Source organism: Adiantum capillus-veneris, chromosome 2, assembly GCF_014529385.1.
Source record: "Adiantum capillus-veneris isolate H3 chromosome 2, ASM1452938v2, whole genome shotgun sequence".
NCBI classification, from domain to species: domain Eukaryota; kingdom Viridiplantae; phylum Streptophyta; class Polypodiopsida; order Polypodiales; family Pteridaceae; genus Adiantum; species Adiantum capillus-veneris.
In genome coordinates this window covers 33,900,140-33,917,246 of record NC_140932.1, presented here as the reverse complement: position 1 = coordinate 33,917,246, position 17,107 = coordinate 33,900,140, and the positions used below count along the sequence as shown (strand labels likewise).

The window sequence follows — 17,107 nt, the reverse complement described above, 5'->3', positions numbered from 1 at the left end:
CCAAGTACTAGCAAAAGTCTGGTAAGAATCTGGCAAGGCATCAAGAACAGTTTGCACAAGGGAATTGTTTGAAATGAATTCTCCGACAGAAATAAGTTGCTCATTGATATCCTTGACACCAGCAAGGAAAGTGTCCATGTCATCTTCCTCATGCATAATCTTCGACTCCAGCTCTTTACTCAGTAATTCAATTTTTGCCTCATTGCGACTTGCATAAAGACCAACTAGAATATCCCAAGCCTGTTTTGTAGATTTTGCTAAACAAATGTGAGGAGTAATAGTACGCTTCATAGAAAACTCAATCAATGCATGAGCCTACGTATCTTTTACATCCCAATGAGCTTGTTCTACCGTAGGCAAAACAACTTTAACAACAGTAATCCTTGCACCAAGACCTGCAACATCCTCAACATCGCCTACATCCTCAGAACCAGGACGTACATCAATGCCTTGCACAATATTTTAGACACCCTTTGACACAAGAACATGTTGCATCATGTAAGCCCACATATGGTAATTGTCCCCATCCAATCTGTCCTCATCAACAAACATCTTGAACACATCTGTGTTGTTGTTGGCCATGGAGAATGCCGCACCTGATGTGAAAACTGCTTGAAAAGAGGAGAAATGAAGCGGAAACAACACGTGCTATATAGCACAAACCGTAGAACACTGTGAGAGACTTGTTATGCAAAAAACGCCACTAACATAAATTATGCACAAAATGACAAAATAGCCAAGACAATATTTCCTATAGTGGAAATGGAGGCCAAAATGAGCTCGAATTAGAAATCTAAGCAGATTGCAAATGCTCGCCAAAGCTCACAGAAATCTGAGAAAGTGAGTAGGTGTGTGTTGGAGCTGCTGACGAGTAAGCTCGAGAGGACGCAACCTGCTGTGATACCAATTGTTGGAATTAGGATTGTAGGAAAACATACATAGCATGGAGAAGACGAAGTAAGCTCAAGCCTCACAATAGAGAGTGTATTACTTAGTGTGCAATGGAAAGATAAATTAGCCCTAGAGTGACGGGCGTATATACAATGCACGGGGAAAAAACCTCCTAGTGAGGGAAAAAATGCCCCGGCGGTCCTAAGTGTGTTCACACACATCACTACCACATGTATTTGGTAGCATTAGAAAATACCAAGATATCATCAAGATAGATCACCACAAAATCATCCAGATGCTCACAAAAGATATCATTCATTAAATGTTGAAAAACTAATGGAGCATTTGTGAGACCAAATGTCTTTTTATGCCTTTCTAATTTGTGTATTCTACAATTCTCTCATCCACAAATGTGAGATGTAAGCCATGCTCCTCTTTCCCCTCATGCAAGAATTACTCGCACAACAATTGCGAGCCAACATACTTCCATGGCTTCATGGTTATTGAGCTCAAGCAAATTGGAATGTTGTTCAAGAAGTATTCAAAGGAGGCAAGCAAGATGTGATGATTAGAAGAAATGGTTGTCGAAGTGTGTCATACTTCAAGGGAGACCGAGAAGGCATCGGGCGTGTGCCTATGAGGGATTTGTGAGAGATGAAGAAACAAGAGAGAAAATAGCAATTGACATCAAATTTAATGATAACAAGAGATGAAGAAACAAGAGAGAAAATAGCAATTGACATCAAACTTAATGATAAAAAGAGATGAGTAGCAATTGGCATCAAATTTAGTGATAAAACTATGTAGTAGAAACCATGTGATAGCCTTGGAAAAGGTTCCTTAGGTGTATACCTACCCATGTGTGGCATTTCTAGAGGTTATGGACTCACCTAGAGATAGTTAAGAGGTTCCTAAATTGTCTTGAAAGGTCACCCACAAGTTTTCAAGTTGGTTGAGCCAATCTGGGGCCTCTATGTGACGTCATGCATGATGCCAGATAAGATGACTTGTCTAGCTCTATATAATGAGCCTTCTTGTAGTCATTTTCAAGCAACATAGTAATCATTTTGTATCTACACTCTACTCCAATTCTATTGTACAATTATTGTGTGCTTAGGTGTCAATTAGCATGTTATTACCATGAATGGTTCTCTAATCTATCCTCCCTAAACTCTACAATTGGTATTAGAGCTTGCATGAGATTAAAATCTCCTAATGTCTTAGGTCCTAGGCATTTCTCCACAAGGCTCCCTATAAAAGAAGGGTGTGGGGGCCAAGTGGCTTAGCTCACTAAATTTGGAATTGAAACTAGGGTAAAGTCTATTGAAGTCCGAATTTCTAGCTCACCTATGGTGCAAAATAATATCCTCATAGCACACATAGTGTGTAAGACTTGAGCCTGAAGCTCTTCCAAGTGAGCTACCCTCTTGGTGTTAGGCACTGCAATTGTGCACGTTATGTGGTTGACACTCACATCAAATGAACCAACCTTTGAAATGAAGATCTCACTATATGACACTGCACAAAAAGCATGGCAAATGCTATACTGCAAAGCACAAAGACTATTTGTTACAGCTTGGAAAAGCACATTGACTTGGGTCTTAGTTTAGAGACCCTCATGAACAAAAAAAAATTGCACTCTAATGAAGGTTGTGAGGATGGCATATAAGTTCATTGCAGGACCTCTCGTGTATCGAAGGCAAGTCCTTTTGATGGATGATTGTGAGTCCGCCCACTACAAGAGGAAACAAAGGATACTGAGGAATGATTCCAAACATCGACTAGAGTACAATGTGCAAACCCAAAGTGAAAATTAAAGGAATGTTTAGGAAGATTCATTTTGTTGACATTACTCCTGGGAGGTTGGAGAGCAATGAGGAATATGTGGTAGAGTCAAAAGTCAGTGAGGCTCTTTGTGTGATATGACACATCCCAATTGCCTGCAAGGTAACATGTGGTGGCACAAAGAATGGAAAAAGAAGGTGCAGAAAAGGTCATAGCAGGGTGTGTCAAAGGAATTCGCACACCTTCATTTGCAAAAGTATCATAATGGACTTCAATGGAAAATGATGCAGTGCATCCTGATCATGTGATCCATTGTTATAGTGTAACAAAACATGTCCACCGTTCCATCCTCCGTCGAGCATATGACCAGTAGCTCTAGAGACTAATTTCATGGAGGAAGAAGTCAAGTCCTTTCTTGAGGGCGGGCACATGGTGGAAATAACCAATGTTGCAATGACAACAGAAAATGCACCCACAACACCTTCAACCAATGAAGGTACCTCTACAAGGGAGGTGGAAGTAACACAATTACACGTATTCGCAATGGGACTTGAGTGAGATACAAGCTATCAATCTCAAAGGAAGCGACCAAGCAAATAAGGAAGGCACTTGAGATGAAAGAGAGAATCACAAAGGAGGTCATGCGAGTGGAGAAAGCTCATGAGATTTTCAAGTTGCTTTTAAATAGTAATGTACTAGAGGGCCACGTCTACAGTGTGGAGATTAAAAAAGATCCATCTTGTACTTGCCCTAGCTTTGCAGAGCTTGAAGAGCAAGGAAAGCCTTATCTTCTTGTAAACATTTGTATGTTGTTTGTCTTTGTGTGCTGGGCTTGAGACAAAATGAGCATATGTTTTTTCACCAACCTATTCTATGAGCCGAGGAGGTTCACAATGTCCTCAACCAATCTTTTACAAAAGGCCTACACGTGCGCTCCAAAAGGAGACAGAAGGATAGTCACAAAGTGAAGAATAAAAAATTGAAAGGTATAGAGAAAGTTTGAAACTGAAGAATAAAAATATATATCATTCATTTCCTTTGAAGGCTTTCATGCTTTGGAGGAGAGGAAAATAAAGGTAGCAGACATAGAAAAGTGTGTCCAAGTCATGGAGTCAAAATATCTAGCAAAAGTTCACACGATCTCATGCCAGAAAGAGAATCCCAAGAGAAAAAATGAATTGGGGTGAGCCAATTGCACCTCTTTGAGGTGCAGTTACTCTACCCCCCCTTCCAAATAACAATAACCTTCTCCATCACGTGTGAGCACCACACCTAGCAGTCACTCTCTCCCATCTTACTAATTACCCCCCTATGTGTGGGGGTTACCCAACATCAAGTAGCTTTGGCTCATGTGGTTATTGAGTAAGTACATGTAAAAGCTTGATTGGACATACCTTTGAGGAGTAGCTCTTGTTCATTGGTTATTGAGTAAGTACATGTAAAAGTTGATTGCATATGCCTTTGAGGAGTAGAATATTCAGATGATCATCCCACGGTCCACCTTGAATACATGTGGGTGGAAAACCCTCATTTCCTTCTAATTTCCACACTTATTTGATGAACCAGACCTGCAATATTAAGGCAGGGTTCAGACGGAGGATGACATGAAGAACGTCTCTATGTCCCTTAATCAGCTATGTAATGGAAAACCCTCATTTCCACCCTTATTTGATGAACTAGACCTACAATATTAAGGCAGGTTTCAGACGGGGGGTTACATGAAGAACGTCTCCATTGTTCCTCAATCAGCTATGTAATAGAAAACCCTCACCTTTATCTGACGAACCAGACCTGCAATATTAAGGCAGGGTTTGGACGGGGAGTTACATGAAGAACGTCTCTATTGTCCCTCAATCAGCTACCCTTATTTGATGAACCAGACCTGCAATATTAAGGCAGGGTTCAGACGGGGAGTTACATGAAGAACGTCTCTATTGTCCCTCACTCAGCTACCCTTATTTGATGAACCAGACCTGCAATATTAAGGCAGGGTTCAGACGGGGGGTTACATGAAGAACGTCCCTCAATCAGCTATGTAATGGAGCCCATTTTGGGTTCGTAGCGTGTCTCGCTCAGAAAATCATGCTTCCATCAGCCTCTTCATCCTCTTCTGTGGACTGGGCGGAGTGGGTGCCAGAGTGCCTGCAACCAGCCATAGCCATAGCCAGCGAGCTTCCATACCACCACGACCACGAGGAGGATGAAGACGAGGACGATGAGGATGATGGCCATGCTGTAGACAATGAGCAGGATCCTCATCAGAACAGTCATGAGGAGGAGGAAGACGAAGTTGGATATCATCGTATACAAGAACACACACAGTTCCATCGTGTCCACCATCACCTTCACAGGCAAGGTGCAGGGGCTGCGTTAAGGTCAAGAGGACGCCAGCAGCATCAGCATCATCTCCAGAATCATAGAGGGGATGGAATTGTGTGCGTCTCTTGCAAGGAACTCTACTGTCCTCTTCGTGGGGGTGGTACCTGCTATGAGTGTTATGAGGAAGCTTCTGAAGCAGAGGCAGCCCTCAAGAAAGAGATTGAAGAGCTCAATGCCCGCATTGTCTTCCTCCGTACTTGGGCACCTGAAGCCATGTCTGAGCAATTCTCAGACCTTGTTCTTGAGAGCTCTGATGGTTCCAAAATTAGGGCTCATCGAGCTATTCTGGTTTGTCTCTCTTCTTTTAATCAGAATTTATTTGACTGCAACCCTTCATTCTTGTGTTTGGTGGTCTGAGAGCACATGATAAATTTACTTCCTTAGTTTTTCAGAACTGTGGCCAATGTAGATGTAAGTAACACTTCTGCAACAGTTTTTTAAGCGTGTAGAGTGTGATGATTTTTATAACCTTTGCAATGGCGTTCTTTTTGGCTTTTTTTGTGTGGTTAAATGGCTCAAACTAGTGGGGGGAGACATAAAGCTGGTTTGCTGGTTTATGAAATTAAGCTCTAATTAGGAACTAACTCCATACAAACCTGCATCTACAAACGTCGTAAGTAGGCATGGTGTGGGTGTTGTCCAAGCTATGCATGGTAAAGGTGATGGTTTTTTACTTCATGTTTGGACAAGCAGTTGAAGTTAAGATCGCATGTTATCAAGTATTGAAGATCATGTTTAACTTCGCTATGGATTTCTTCACTTGGGTTCTAAACGTTGTAGAATCTCATTTGAATCTGTTATTTATAGTAGGATTTCAGAATTGCTGCTTTTGTTTATCTTCATGTTGTATGATGTTGACATTTAGGAATGAAGTTTTTGCAGTATCTTATTCTTGATTTAAAATGGTCTAAAGTTGAGAGTTTGTATGAAGTTTCAGTCAAGTAAGTTTCTCGCTTTTTATTTTCGATACTTTATAGCATTTTGTGTGAGTTGTGCGTTTTTGTTTAAGTGTTGTTTTCGTTGTGTTGTATCCGCTCTTGAGGTTTGTTAGACCCTTTTTTATGTTGCAAAATACTATATACTCTTGTAAATAAAAAGTAAAATCTAAACATAATCACTAGGATAGATTCTATTGAGATGGATGCAGAGCTTGTCACAAGTGAATTGTGCCTTGATGTCCGCAAGCTGAGTTGGACTTGATTGAGCAATATGGTATGTTTTTGTTTCCTAAGCCGGCGGCTAGGTAAAAGGTCATTGGTTCCAAGTGGGTCTGCAAGGCTAAGTACAACTTGATTAGTTTGGGGGATATGCATAAAACTTGCTTGGTAGTCAAGGGCTTTGCTTAGCCGCCAAAATTGAAAATGATGAGACCTTGGTTCCAAATCGTGTCTATTGCCGTGATGTAAATCGTTCTTGTCCCACTGATTAGCGGTAGAATACAACCTACTCTTGCCCTCGAGTGATAATTGCTGGTCTGGACGTCAAACTCACGTTTCTTGACCGACGATGTCCTGACACATGCTCTGTACCGTCCTCATGCGGCGCAGCTGGGTGCTTTAAATCTTCTCAAGAAGTGCTATAAACTGCAACCAGTCTCCCAGTGTGCGGGTTGGACCTTTTGCCAAGGGACCCCATGTCTTAGGGTGCGGGTTGGACCCTCTGCCAAGGGACCCCATGAGACATGGGGTCTATTGCCAACCATGTGACCTTCCTTTGTATTGACCAAAGGGTTCCATGTAAGAGGTTGCCTCAAGCACTCCTTAGTACATGTGGGCTAGTGTTGCTCAAGTCTCGCCCTCAGCTGCTCCCAAGACCGAAGCAAGCTCAACGCGAAACGGTCCTCCCATATCCTGCTTAGGCCCACTCTGTGCATCTCTGTGAAAATCCAACGAGTGGATGGGCTCCAAGGGCCACTCGTCTGCGAGACTCATCCTCTAATCTGGTGCAACAAATGCTCCTTTGTCACGTGACACATCCAACCCTATGTGTCCGTGGACAAGCTACAGCATGACCAGGGTTCGGTTCAGTCAAGTCAGTCTAGAATAGGAAGTGATCTGGCACTTTTGTGAGTCTGTTCGCAGACCGTGCATGTCCAGACACGTAGATTAGATTCATATCCTCATGTTGCACACAACATGATCATCAGATTTCCATCAGAACCCATCAGGAGCATTTTTACAGTGCATAGACCTATTTTCCCTATTTTTGATATTTTTCACTTATTATTTTTAAGTGACTTTTGTTGGAAAACTGGGTAGGGCAATTTTGCTAAGTGACTATATAAGAAACCTAGCGCTAACACTTTCTGGCAGAAGAGGCAGCAAGAGCACTTGCTCAACAAGCAACTTCTCAGCAAGACCAACCCCCACAACTGACCTAGCGTTTTAGCCCAACGGAGAAGCTAGCGTTTTTGCAAGACAGATCAGTCCTGGTGTTTTGTACAGCAGATCAGCCCCGGCGACCCCAAAAGACAGTAGATGTTGCTAAATGGACTATTTTCTTATTTTCTTATTTTCTCGAGTAATTTCTTTTTATTGAAATTAGGATATTTAAAGATGTGCACTTGAACCGTAAGGTTAGGAACTGTAGGTCTACTGGAATTATTAAAAGCCATCAGGAACGGAAAACTCTGATGCGTCATATGATGGGTGACATTAAGCATCGCGAAGGGGTTTTACCGTTAGTTCGGTGGGAGAGACCGGGAAACGAATATTCTTGATGCGTCACGTGATGGGGTGACGGGAGCATCGAAAAGGGAATATCTCGTGGGTCTGGCAAGAAACCCGAATTGGAAAGAGGAATACGCGTAAAGACGCAAGCACAAGAATAAAGATGGGTTCTGAGAAGCTTTTCTTAAAAAGCGGAATATTTTAACGAGTTTTTCGGGAAGAGCAGACGCTTTCCCGTGAGGAATCTATGTTTGCATTGCATTCGTGCTTGTGGTTGCATCCAGGGACGCCTGGGAAATGTTGTGAAAGTCATTGTTTTTAACTTATAAGGTTTTATTGAGTTTTTGGGCAGGTTCAGACCAATTTTAAAATATGCCAGCCACCCACTTAATAAGTGGGCAGCCACTTAGAAAATAAAGCAACAAAACCAGCCAGCGAATTCTCTCTCCCTATTTCGGGTAAAGCAGCGCAAAAAAAAAAAAAAAAAAAAAAAAACCGGCCGCGATCTCTACGCGAGCAGCTATGCCGTGGCCAATGAGCTATAAAAGCACCACATGCCCTCACCCAAAGAAGGTTACCAACGTCAGCAAGAGAAGACTCTACCGCAAGAGATCGCGAGACTACGAAGCATGGAAGTCGCTTTTCCCACGCAAGAGCGACAGGTATCTATTGTGGATTCACCATACGAATTGTTGTCGTGTGTTTGTGTGTGTGTTTGCAGGTACTTCATCGCGAAGGAGAAGCGAGAAGGCTTCGGCCTACGCTTGGGAATTTCGGGAACGGAATTCGAAAATTGTCTGCGGAGTCTCGACTCCGAGTACATACGGAAAAAGGATTGAGAGCTCGTCTCTCGGATTTCCCTTACGGGAAGGAACGACCATTGAGTCGGAGATTTAGAACGGAGGGGTTTTCTGTGGTTCTTGTGCTTGTAAAAAGATTCTCCCTAATAAAGGATTCTCTTTAAGGGGGGGGGACCAACCCATCTTCTGGTTCCAAATACCGTGTCGAACTTCTCCCTCAACTTTGTTTAGTTGAAAGATTATTTATTTTCATCTTGTTGATTATTCGTGTCCGCTCGCGTTTGTGACAGCAGATTCCAAACAACAGCAGATTTCCACTGCAGGAAGAGAATTCAGCCTAGCGTTTTTGGATTGCAGTTCAGCCCTTAGCGTTTTGCAGTTCCATTGCGACAAGATCAACATGTAGACCAGCGTTTTCAGTTTCCAGCAGTCAGATACGGCATTAGAGTCACCGAACCTCGCAGATCTCACCTTGCCGCAACAGATCCTTGCCGGACGGTCAGATCCATCGAGGTTTGCAGATTCAGCCCGGAAAACGCAGATCGTCGTCATCGACATCGTCACCGACATAGAGTCAGAATTCAGCAGATAAAGATTTGCAGATTTTTGCCCTTAGCATTTTCAGATTTCAGCCCGTCTCGTTGTCGTCCTCATCGTCGTCGACATCGTCGGCAAGTCCAAAGCATTGTAGAGATTTGTGCAATCAATAGTAGACCGCTCTCCCCATAGAGAGTGGGGCCTTTGGAGGAGGGTTTGACAACATTCTAGTGTCATATTCTCTTCTCTCTCTCTCTCTCTCTCTCTCTCTCTCTCTCTCTCTCAGTCTCAGCACCTTCATTCACAGTGTTCACTTTGTTTGTGTCCATTGCACTCTCCACTAAAGGAACGGAAGGCTCTCCCTTCCATAAGTAAAAGGAACCTTGCACAGTTCGGAGCACTCATCTTGAGCAAAGTTCAACATTCACTTCCGCTGCACCTTACATTGGTATCAAAGCTTTGGCAGTGTTCTGCTGTATCACTCAAGGAAAGAACCACAAGAACCACATAATTTTTTTTGCTTGTTACGGTCGCACGTAACCCAAGTCCTCTTGGGCGTGTCGATTCCTAATCGTGTTTGAGTGACAGGAAACCCAAGAAAGAAGGGCTTTTCCAGCCTCCCCTTGCCTCTTTTCACTCATTGAGAGCGGACCGTGCACTTAGCGGCCGGCCAATCGACGGGAGGTGGGAAGAAGCAACCTTGGTGTGAGCGCAAGGCTGCCAAGGGGTGCGCCCGCGGGAAAGAGATGAACTCGGGTGAAGAGAAGATCCTTTTTTAACACAGAGTGCAAGTTAAAGAAGAACCTCAAGAACCTCAAGAACGGCAAGAACCTCCCGAACTCAAGAACCTCAAGAACCTCAAGCCTCAAGACCCCCAAGAACCCAAGTTCCTCGTGAACTTAAGAACCCAAGACCCACAAGAACCCACGACTTCAGTGGATGGTCATCACCCGAAGCGGAATGGATACTTCGGATGAAGGTAGTGAGCATGGGAGTGGCGAAGAAGAGTTTTCCTCACCAGGAGGTTTTTCCGACCCTTCCCCATCTACGCCAAAGATTGCACTAGATCCTATGGTAGCTTTCGACAAGATGATGATGGACAGGGAGTTAGAACGTAAAGCACGAAAAGCAGAAATTGATCGTAAGTACGAAGAAAGAATGGCAGCCATAGCGCGTGAGCGCGACGAAAGAGAAGCAAAATTTGATCGCGAGAACAAAGAAAGACAAGTAGAATTTGATCGCGCGAACAAAGCAAGACAAGCAATGAACGATCGACACATGAAAGGGATGTTGCGACTCTTTTCTTAAGTGCAGGCACAGATGCAAGAGATTCGGGAAAAGGAGACTCTCTCAGTCTCTTCTTCTCCCAAGCATGACACACATGATTTGCATGATGATGATAAGCATGATGATTTGTATGATCATGATGTGATTGTTCACAAGGATGATGGGTTAGTTGATGCTTTTTCTAGTGAAGCTAACCTCATTGCAGATTCGATCAATCACGAAGATCTGATCTTGGCTCTTGAGTCGAGGTCCAATGAACCCCCTCAGGAAGAACCGATCTTGGCTCTCGAGCCTAGGTCCAAAGAACCTCCTTAGGAAGAACAGATCTTGGCTCTTGAGCCTAGGTCCAAAGAACCCCCACAGGGACTATTATGTGTTCGAGTGATTAGTTAGCACACATTGTTCGAGTATTCCTGTATTTTAGTCAGCGTCTTTATGTGATCCCTTTTCATAGGCATGCCATATTGTACGTTGAGCACGATTCACTCATGAATGAGCACGGATGTATGCGGATTTCTCATGAAAAGCTGAAACGTATGCATTCAAGGAAGTCACATTCCATGTCTCTTCCTTGGCACCACACAATCGTAGAAAGAGCACAAGAAAGATTGAGCATCAAGCATGGGCATTTCCATTATGATTTGGCCATAGTTGATTGATTTAGATAAAAAAGTCACGATTCGACCTCATTCTTTGCATATGTTTGATGAACGGTTTGGCACTCTGTCACTTTGTTCATTTGCATTACATGCACAGTTTGTTCGAAAGAATAGTCTTTTTCCAGTCACTTTACATGGAATGGGTATGTTCATGTTTTTGTGTTGGAAAAACGTAGATTTCAGCATCTACGTTTTCAGCGTGTCGTCATTGCATCGTCGTCATTGACATCGTCACCGACATAGAGTCAGAATTCAGCAGATAAAGATTTGCAGATTTCAGCCCTTAGCATTTTCAGATTTTAGCCCGTCTCGTCGTTGTTCTCATCGTCGTCGACATCGTCGGCAAGTCCAAAGTATTGTAGAGATTTGTGCAATCAATAGTAGACCGCTCTCGCCATAGAGAGTGGGGCCTTTGGAGGTTTGACAACATTCTGATGTCGTATTCTCTTCTCTCTCTATCTCTCAGTCTCAACACCTTCATTCACAGTGTTCACCACTTTGTTTGTGTCCATTGCACTCTCTCACTAAAGGAACGTAAGGCTCTCCCTTTCGTAAGTTAAAGGAACCTTGAGCACAGTTCGGAGCACTCATCTTGAGCAAAGTTCAACATTCACTTCCATTGCACCTTACATCCTCCTAGGGCTCCTCACCTAGAAGACGACCTTTGACGATGAGCTTTTCAAGGAGGGCTCTACTCTACCGTGCTGGATCGATGATACCCAGTTCTCCCTGAGAGCAAGGTAGGGTGATGACCTGCCAAGGGACTTTGGCTCGAGTTGATTGCGTGTCTCTCCTTGACCCTAGAAAGTTCTTGATCAGCCTCTCTAGCTGGCTGATGCAAGAACTCGAGAAAATCCAGTAGGAAGTGATGTACCACATGGTGGCCAAGAGCACTTGGTTGGCTACAATAGCCATGCCACCAAGAGATAACAAGGCGGGGCTCCAATGCAACAGCTTCCTTCCGATGGCTAAGAGGAGGGTGTGCTGCTCTGGTGACAAGTCCAAACCAACTTGTCAGCCCAAGTAGAGAACTGGCGTCCTTGGAGGGATGCAACGAAAACCCTCTCGAGGTGACTAGTCAGGCGTGGGAGCATCACTAACCCAAAAAGCCACTGTCTGTCGCGAGTTGATCAAGCTCCCGACGCACATCAAAACACCTCCAGGGACTGCTCACGCTTGTGCAAATAGGCTTCAAAGCCCTCAAAAAACATGCCCGCGTCATCAACAAACCTAGCGTCCAAAAGCTCCTCTCTTTGAATGTGGTAACTGTAACCAACATTGTGTGAGGCCAGAAATCTGCTCATCACCTCTGCATAGAAAAGAAACAAGAAGGGGACAAGAGGGCAGCCCTGCCATACTGAGCGCGTAAGCATGTAACGCTTCCCTCGACCTCTTCCTAGCAACATCTGACCATAGGCACATCTGTAGAGAGAAGACACCCCTCCAATTTATACATCTGAAAAACCCATTGTGCACATATTTCCCTCAAGGAAGTCCCAATCAACTCTGCCTTCTCAAAGTCGAGAAGGAGCACCACAAGAGCCTCCCCTGCAGGCGGGCAAGGGCAGTCGCCTCCGAGGAAGTGAATATGTTGTCAAGGATATTGCGCTCCTTGACAATGCCCGATTGAGTCTCATGTATGATGCTCTCAAGTAGTGGCTGAATTCTCAAACTCAGAGCCTTTGCAAGGATTTTGTAGGCCGAGTTGAGAATGGTGATGGTTGCCACTGTTGAATCTCATTTGGGGAGCTCCCTCCTTGGGGATGAGGTAGATCAAACCCTCGCTCATGCTATTAGGCATCTCCCTAGTGCGCAAAATGTGCTGGTATGCACTACATAGGTCTTGTCCAAGCACCTCCGAGTACTCCAAGAAAAAGCTAGGAGTTTGTAATGGAAGGGCACCACGTGCCAACAGAAAATAACAAAAGGAACAAACAATAAGCACTTCAATCAAACGATGGTGCCCCTTTCGGTATTTCTTTTTATTGCTTCAACTCAATACACAAGAGGTGGCTCTCCTCTGCACTTGCTCCCGCAAGGATGCTAGAGGAGAGCTCACCCTCGTATTTAAAGGCCCTAGTGTCACAAACTACTGACGTACCAAGCAGCATATATGTGCTCTATCGAGTCTGTATGCAGTTTGGCATATTATATTGGATTGTGCCTACAGGTTTGATCTTAGCAGTTGTAGAGATGTGGCGGACATTTGGTTTGATCTCTGGGAGTTTTGCTCGAGTAGCTAGGTTCTTGTTGGACCCCGAAGGCTTCTTTGGCAAATATGATGCTCAAGTGACGACCTTTCATGTCTTCCTATTCTTAGCAGTCCGAGGCTACCGATGGTGTGATTCTCTTCGAGTCTCGAGCTCCATGAGATTCAGGCTTTGCTATTCAGTTAAGAGGAAGCAGTTTTACTCCAGGTTGTCTTAGATTTCTTTCTGTTGGTACTTATTTTCTTTTCCCAAGATTGAGCGGGAGGGGGACTTCCTATTCTTGGGGGAGTTCTCAGCTTTAGCTTTGGAGCTTTCAATGACAATGTTTGCTTTGTTCCGATGTGGGTTGAGTCAGTTGCTACCTCAGAGCGTACTTTTGTGAATACTTCTCGTCTAGAGGGGGCTTCCAGGTTATTATCTTCAGTCGACTACCAGTGCTCCATTCAACGGAGTACCATGCATGGCTTCTAGTCCTTGGTTTCTTTGCCCATTTCTTGCGGCTCTGGATGGTGTGCTTTAACCCACAGTGTAGTTAGTATCTTGGCATAAGTTTTCCTTAGCCATTTCGATGGTTGCCTTGTCTTTCGGATTTGTGGTGTGACGGTTACTCTTCCTAGTGCATCCGAGGAGTAGTTCCTATGCCCCGTCTTCGAGATTGATCCCTGGGGACTGTACCATACAGGACACACTTGCTTCCCTTATCCTTAGACTGGCATATTATCTCGTACAGGTGGATAGTGGTCCTTGGACTTGGAAAATAGCTCGAGCATTTTTTACATTTGGGGAGACAGTTTTCTTGGTTCTCCTAGATTTGGTTCTAGGTTCCATAGGTATATTATACTTCCTTTTCGGATCCACCTACCTTGGGTGATCCGGTTACACAGGTAGAGACTGTTGGAGAGTTATGATAGTTATCCATGGTTCGGGTGTTCTCCCTTCAGAGGGGGATGTGGAGCCGGCTTGGGAGTCAGTTTGCACAGACTACCTTGTCACGTGCACATCTAACCCTATGTGTACGTGGACAAGCTACTTCATGTCTAGGGTTCAGGTCATCTTAAGAAGTGTTCTGGCATCTTTGTGAGCCTGTGCGCAGGTCGTGCACGTCCAAGCACTTAGAGTAGTTGCATATCCTCTGGTTGCACACAATATGATCATCAGAATTACATTCAGTAGCCATCATGAGCATTTTCCACTGCATAGAACCCATTTTCCCTATTTTAGCCATTTTTCACTTTTATTAATAAGTGACTTTGTTGGGAAACTGGGTAGGGCAAATTGGCTAAGGATATATATAAGAAAACTAGCGCTAGCACTTTCTGGCAGAAGAGGCAGCATTTAGCTTCTGGCAGTGCACCTTCTTAGCAAGACCGGCAAGGGAACCTAGTGTTTTCAGCCACAAGGACCAGCCAGCGTTTTTTAGTTGCAGATCAGCTTTGGCGTTCATCTACAGCAGATCAGCCCTGGGGTTCTCCACAATATCAGATCACCTAGCATTTGCAGACTCCCAGATCAGCTTGGCGTTTTTGCAAACAATAGATCATCCTAGCGTTTTTGCAACATGTAGATCATCCTAGCGTTTTGCAGGTTCCCGGTGACAAGCACATCCATTGCATAACGTTTTCAGTTTTCAGCAGTTAGACTCCGCTCCGTAGCCCCCAGACCTCGCAGATCTCACCTTCCCGCAACAAATCCTCGCTGCACGGTCAGATTAGCCTGCGTCTGCGGATTCAGCCCGCTATTCACAGATTTCAACATCTGCGTTTTCAGCGCATCGTTGTCGCGTCGTCGTCATCGCCGAGATAGAGTCAGAATTCAACAGATACAAGATTTGCACATGTCAGCCCCTAGCGCTTTCAGTTTTCAGCCCGTCTCGTCGTCATCATCACCATCGTCGACATATGATCCGCAGTTTGCATTGCATGCGAACCTCGCCTTGTGAAATTTGTAGTGCTTCATGTGTCGTTCATTGGAAGAACACCTTTGTTGATTTTTCACAAAAAAAAGTCGTCGTTTTTGTGAAGAATTTTGTTCACTTTGAAGCTACCTCCATGAGGAGAAAAGAATTTTTGGAGGAAAACTTGCCTTCCTCCAAGAAATAAAAAGGAAGGGTGAAACTACTTCCTTGAAGTTTGAAGCTTTCCCTTTCCTTCTAGTTGTCTTTTCAACACAAGTATGTTATCTTTCCTTGTTATACACAACAAGGCTCAATAGCTTGATGATAAAGTGTTGGCCTCTTACCTTCATCGGGTGGGTTCAACCCTCCTTCATGCAAGGGTTAAGCGGGCCTTCCTACGTGCGCAACCAATGGTTCCAATGGAGCCTTCGGAGCCTCTTTGCTTCAAGAACTGCCCCATACAATTTGGCCAATGTGTGACCAATCATGATAGTCCTCTAGTTCCGTGGGTCCAAGGTGTCGCCAGATTTGTGGATAGGCACGATGGTGTGCATAGTCCACTCCTCTGGTAGTCCCTCAACCAGAGCGCAGTTGAAGAGACGTGCTATCAAGGGGGAGAGAGTGTCTGCTGCATATATCAGGTTTTCACTCTGTAGTCCAGTGTGATCTGTTGAGCGGCCATGCTGAAGGCGTCGGATGGCCCTCTCCACCATGCTAGATGTGAAGAAAGTCGAGGTGGAAGGTCGAGGATCAGATGGTGCTGGGATCAGTGGTTGCCGAGGTATCTGGTATAAGCGCTCGGCATAATCATGCCAGATCTGGGGGTCCTCCAGGGGGGTGGTGGTGCGTGGCTCTCTCAGAATCCTCCATGCTGTGGCGCAGTCTGTACTCATGAGAAGGTGGTATAACTCAAGCTCCTGCGCCTCCTCAGGCTCGCCGTTTACAGCGTGTGATGGCCTTCATTTGTTGCCTGACCTGCTCTCGGTGATCTCCTCTAAGGCTCGTCGAGCCTAGATCTCTGTACTCCCCGTCGTACCATCTGTCACACAATACGGGCACCATGTGCCAATAGAAAAGAACAGACTGAACAGACTTTTAGCACTAAAATAACAACTGAACTGAAATAGAGAGAGACGACACGCGACACGGAGTGGCGGAATTCCACCCCAGAGAGTATTGGCCCCAAACCTTGGCGCCCCTTTCGGTATTTCTTTATATTGCATCAACACAGTACAAGCCGGTACTCCAGACTCTGCACTTCTCCAGGAAGCATGCCAAAGAATGAGCCCTAATCTCGTATTTAAAGGCCCTTGGCCTAAAAAGCAGTTTACAGTAAAAAGCCTTCAAACTTAAAAGCATCTGGTCCACAAGCAAAGCCAAAAAAGCTGCCAGCGTAAATCACGGAAATCCGTACAGGTTGCCACGTCATCAACTAGCGCGAAACGCAGAAATCCGTACAGCCTGCCATGTCATCATGCCATCGCAATTTTCGAAAATCTGCCACGTCATCAAATTTTGCGTGTGTGTGTACAGGTCCTGCTTTATTTTAATCTTTGTCACTTGGGGCTTCATCGGACAGGGTCCCCATAAGTTGGTAGGACTTCTTCTGTTGCTTGTTCTTCTTAGGGTTTAGGCCCCGCGGCGACATCTGTAAGTTGGCTCCATTCTTTAGGCTTTGACAGGTCAGCAGTTTGTTACATCTTCCCTTCTTGAAAGAGAGTAATCGTCCGCGATTACAGCATATCTGCAAAACAACTCAAGTTAGCTGAAAAATTTCTGAGGGACATTTCGAGGGACAATCAATTTGCTCTTTTTATTAAGGAGTTAGCTTCTCCTTTCTGCTCTTTTGATCAAGGAGTTAGCTTCTCCTTTCGGTTGTTTTGATCAAGGAGTTATCTTCTCCTTTCTTCCCGATCGGAACTCTTGATATTCCGGCGTAGTAAAAGTAGCCATCACACCCAGACCGTACTGATCTTCCACGGGTGTCTTGATGCAC

General features: G+C 44.6%; 1 protein-coding gene across 1 annotated transcript in view; it reads left to right on the top strand.

The window, feature by feature from the left end:
* The first annotated feature begins 4,619 nt into the window (after positions 1–4,619).
* Positions 4,620–17,107, top strand: part of LOC147462609 (BTB/POZ domain-containing protein) — a 36,180-nt gene continuing 23,692 nt past the window's right edge. Inside the window, exon 1 of the mRNA XM_086484504.1 lies at positions 4,620–5,343. Within this exon, the coding sequence (XP_086340630.1) occupies positions 4,759–5,343 (585 nt within the window). The 5' untranslated portion in view covers positions 4,620–4,758. The remainder of the gene's footprint in view (positions 5,344–17,107) is intronic.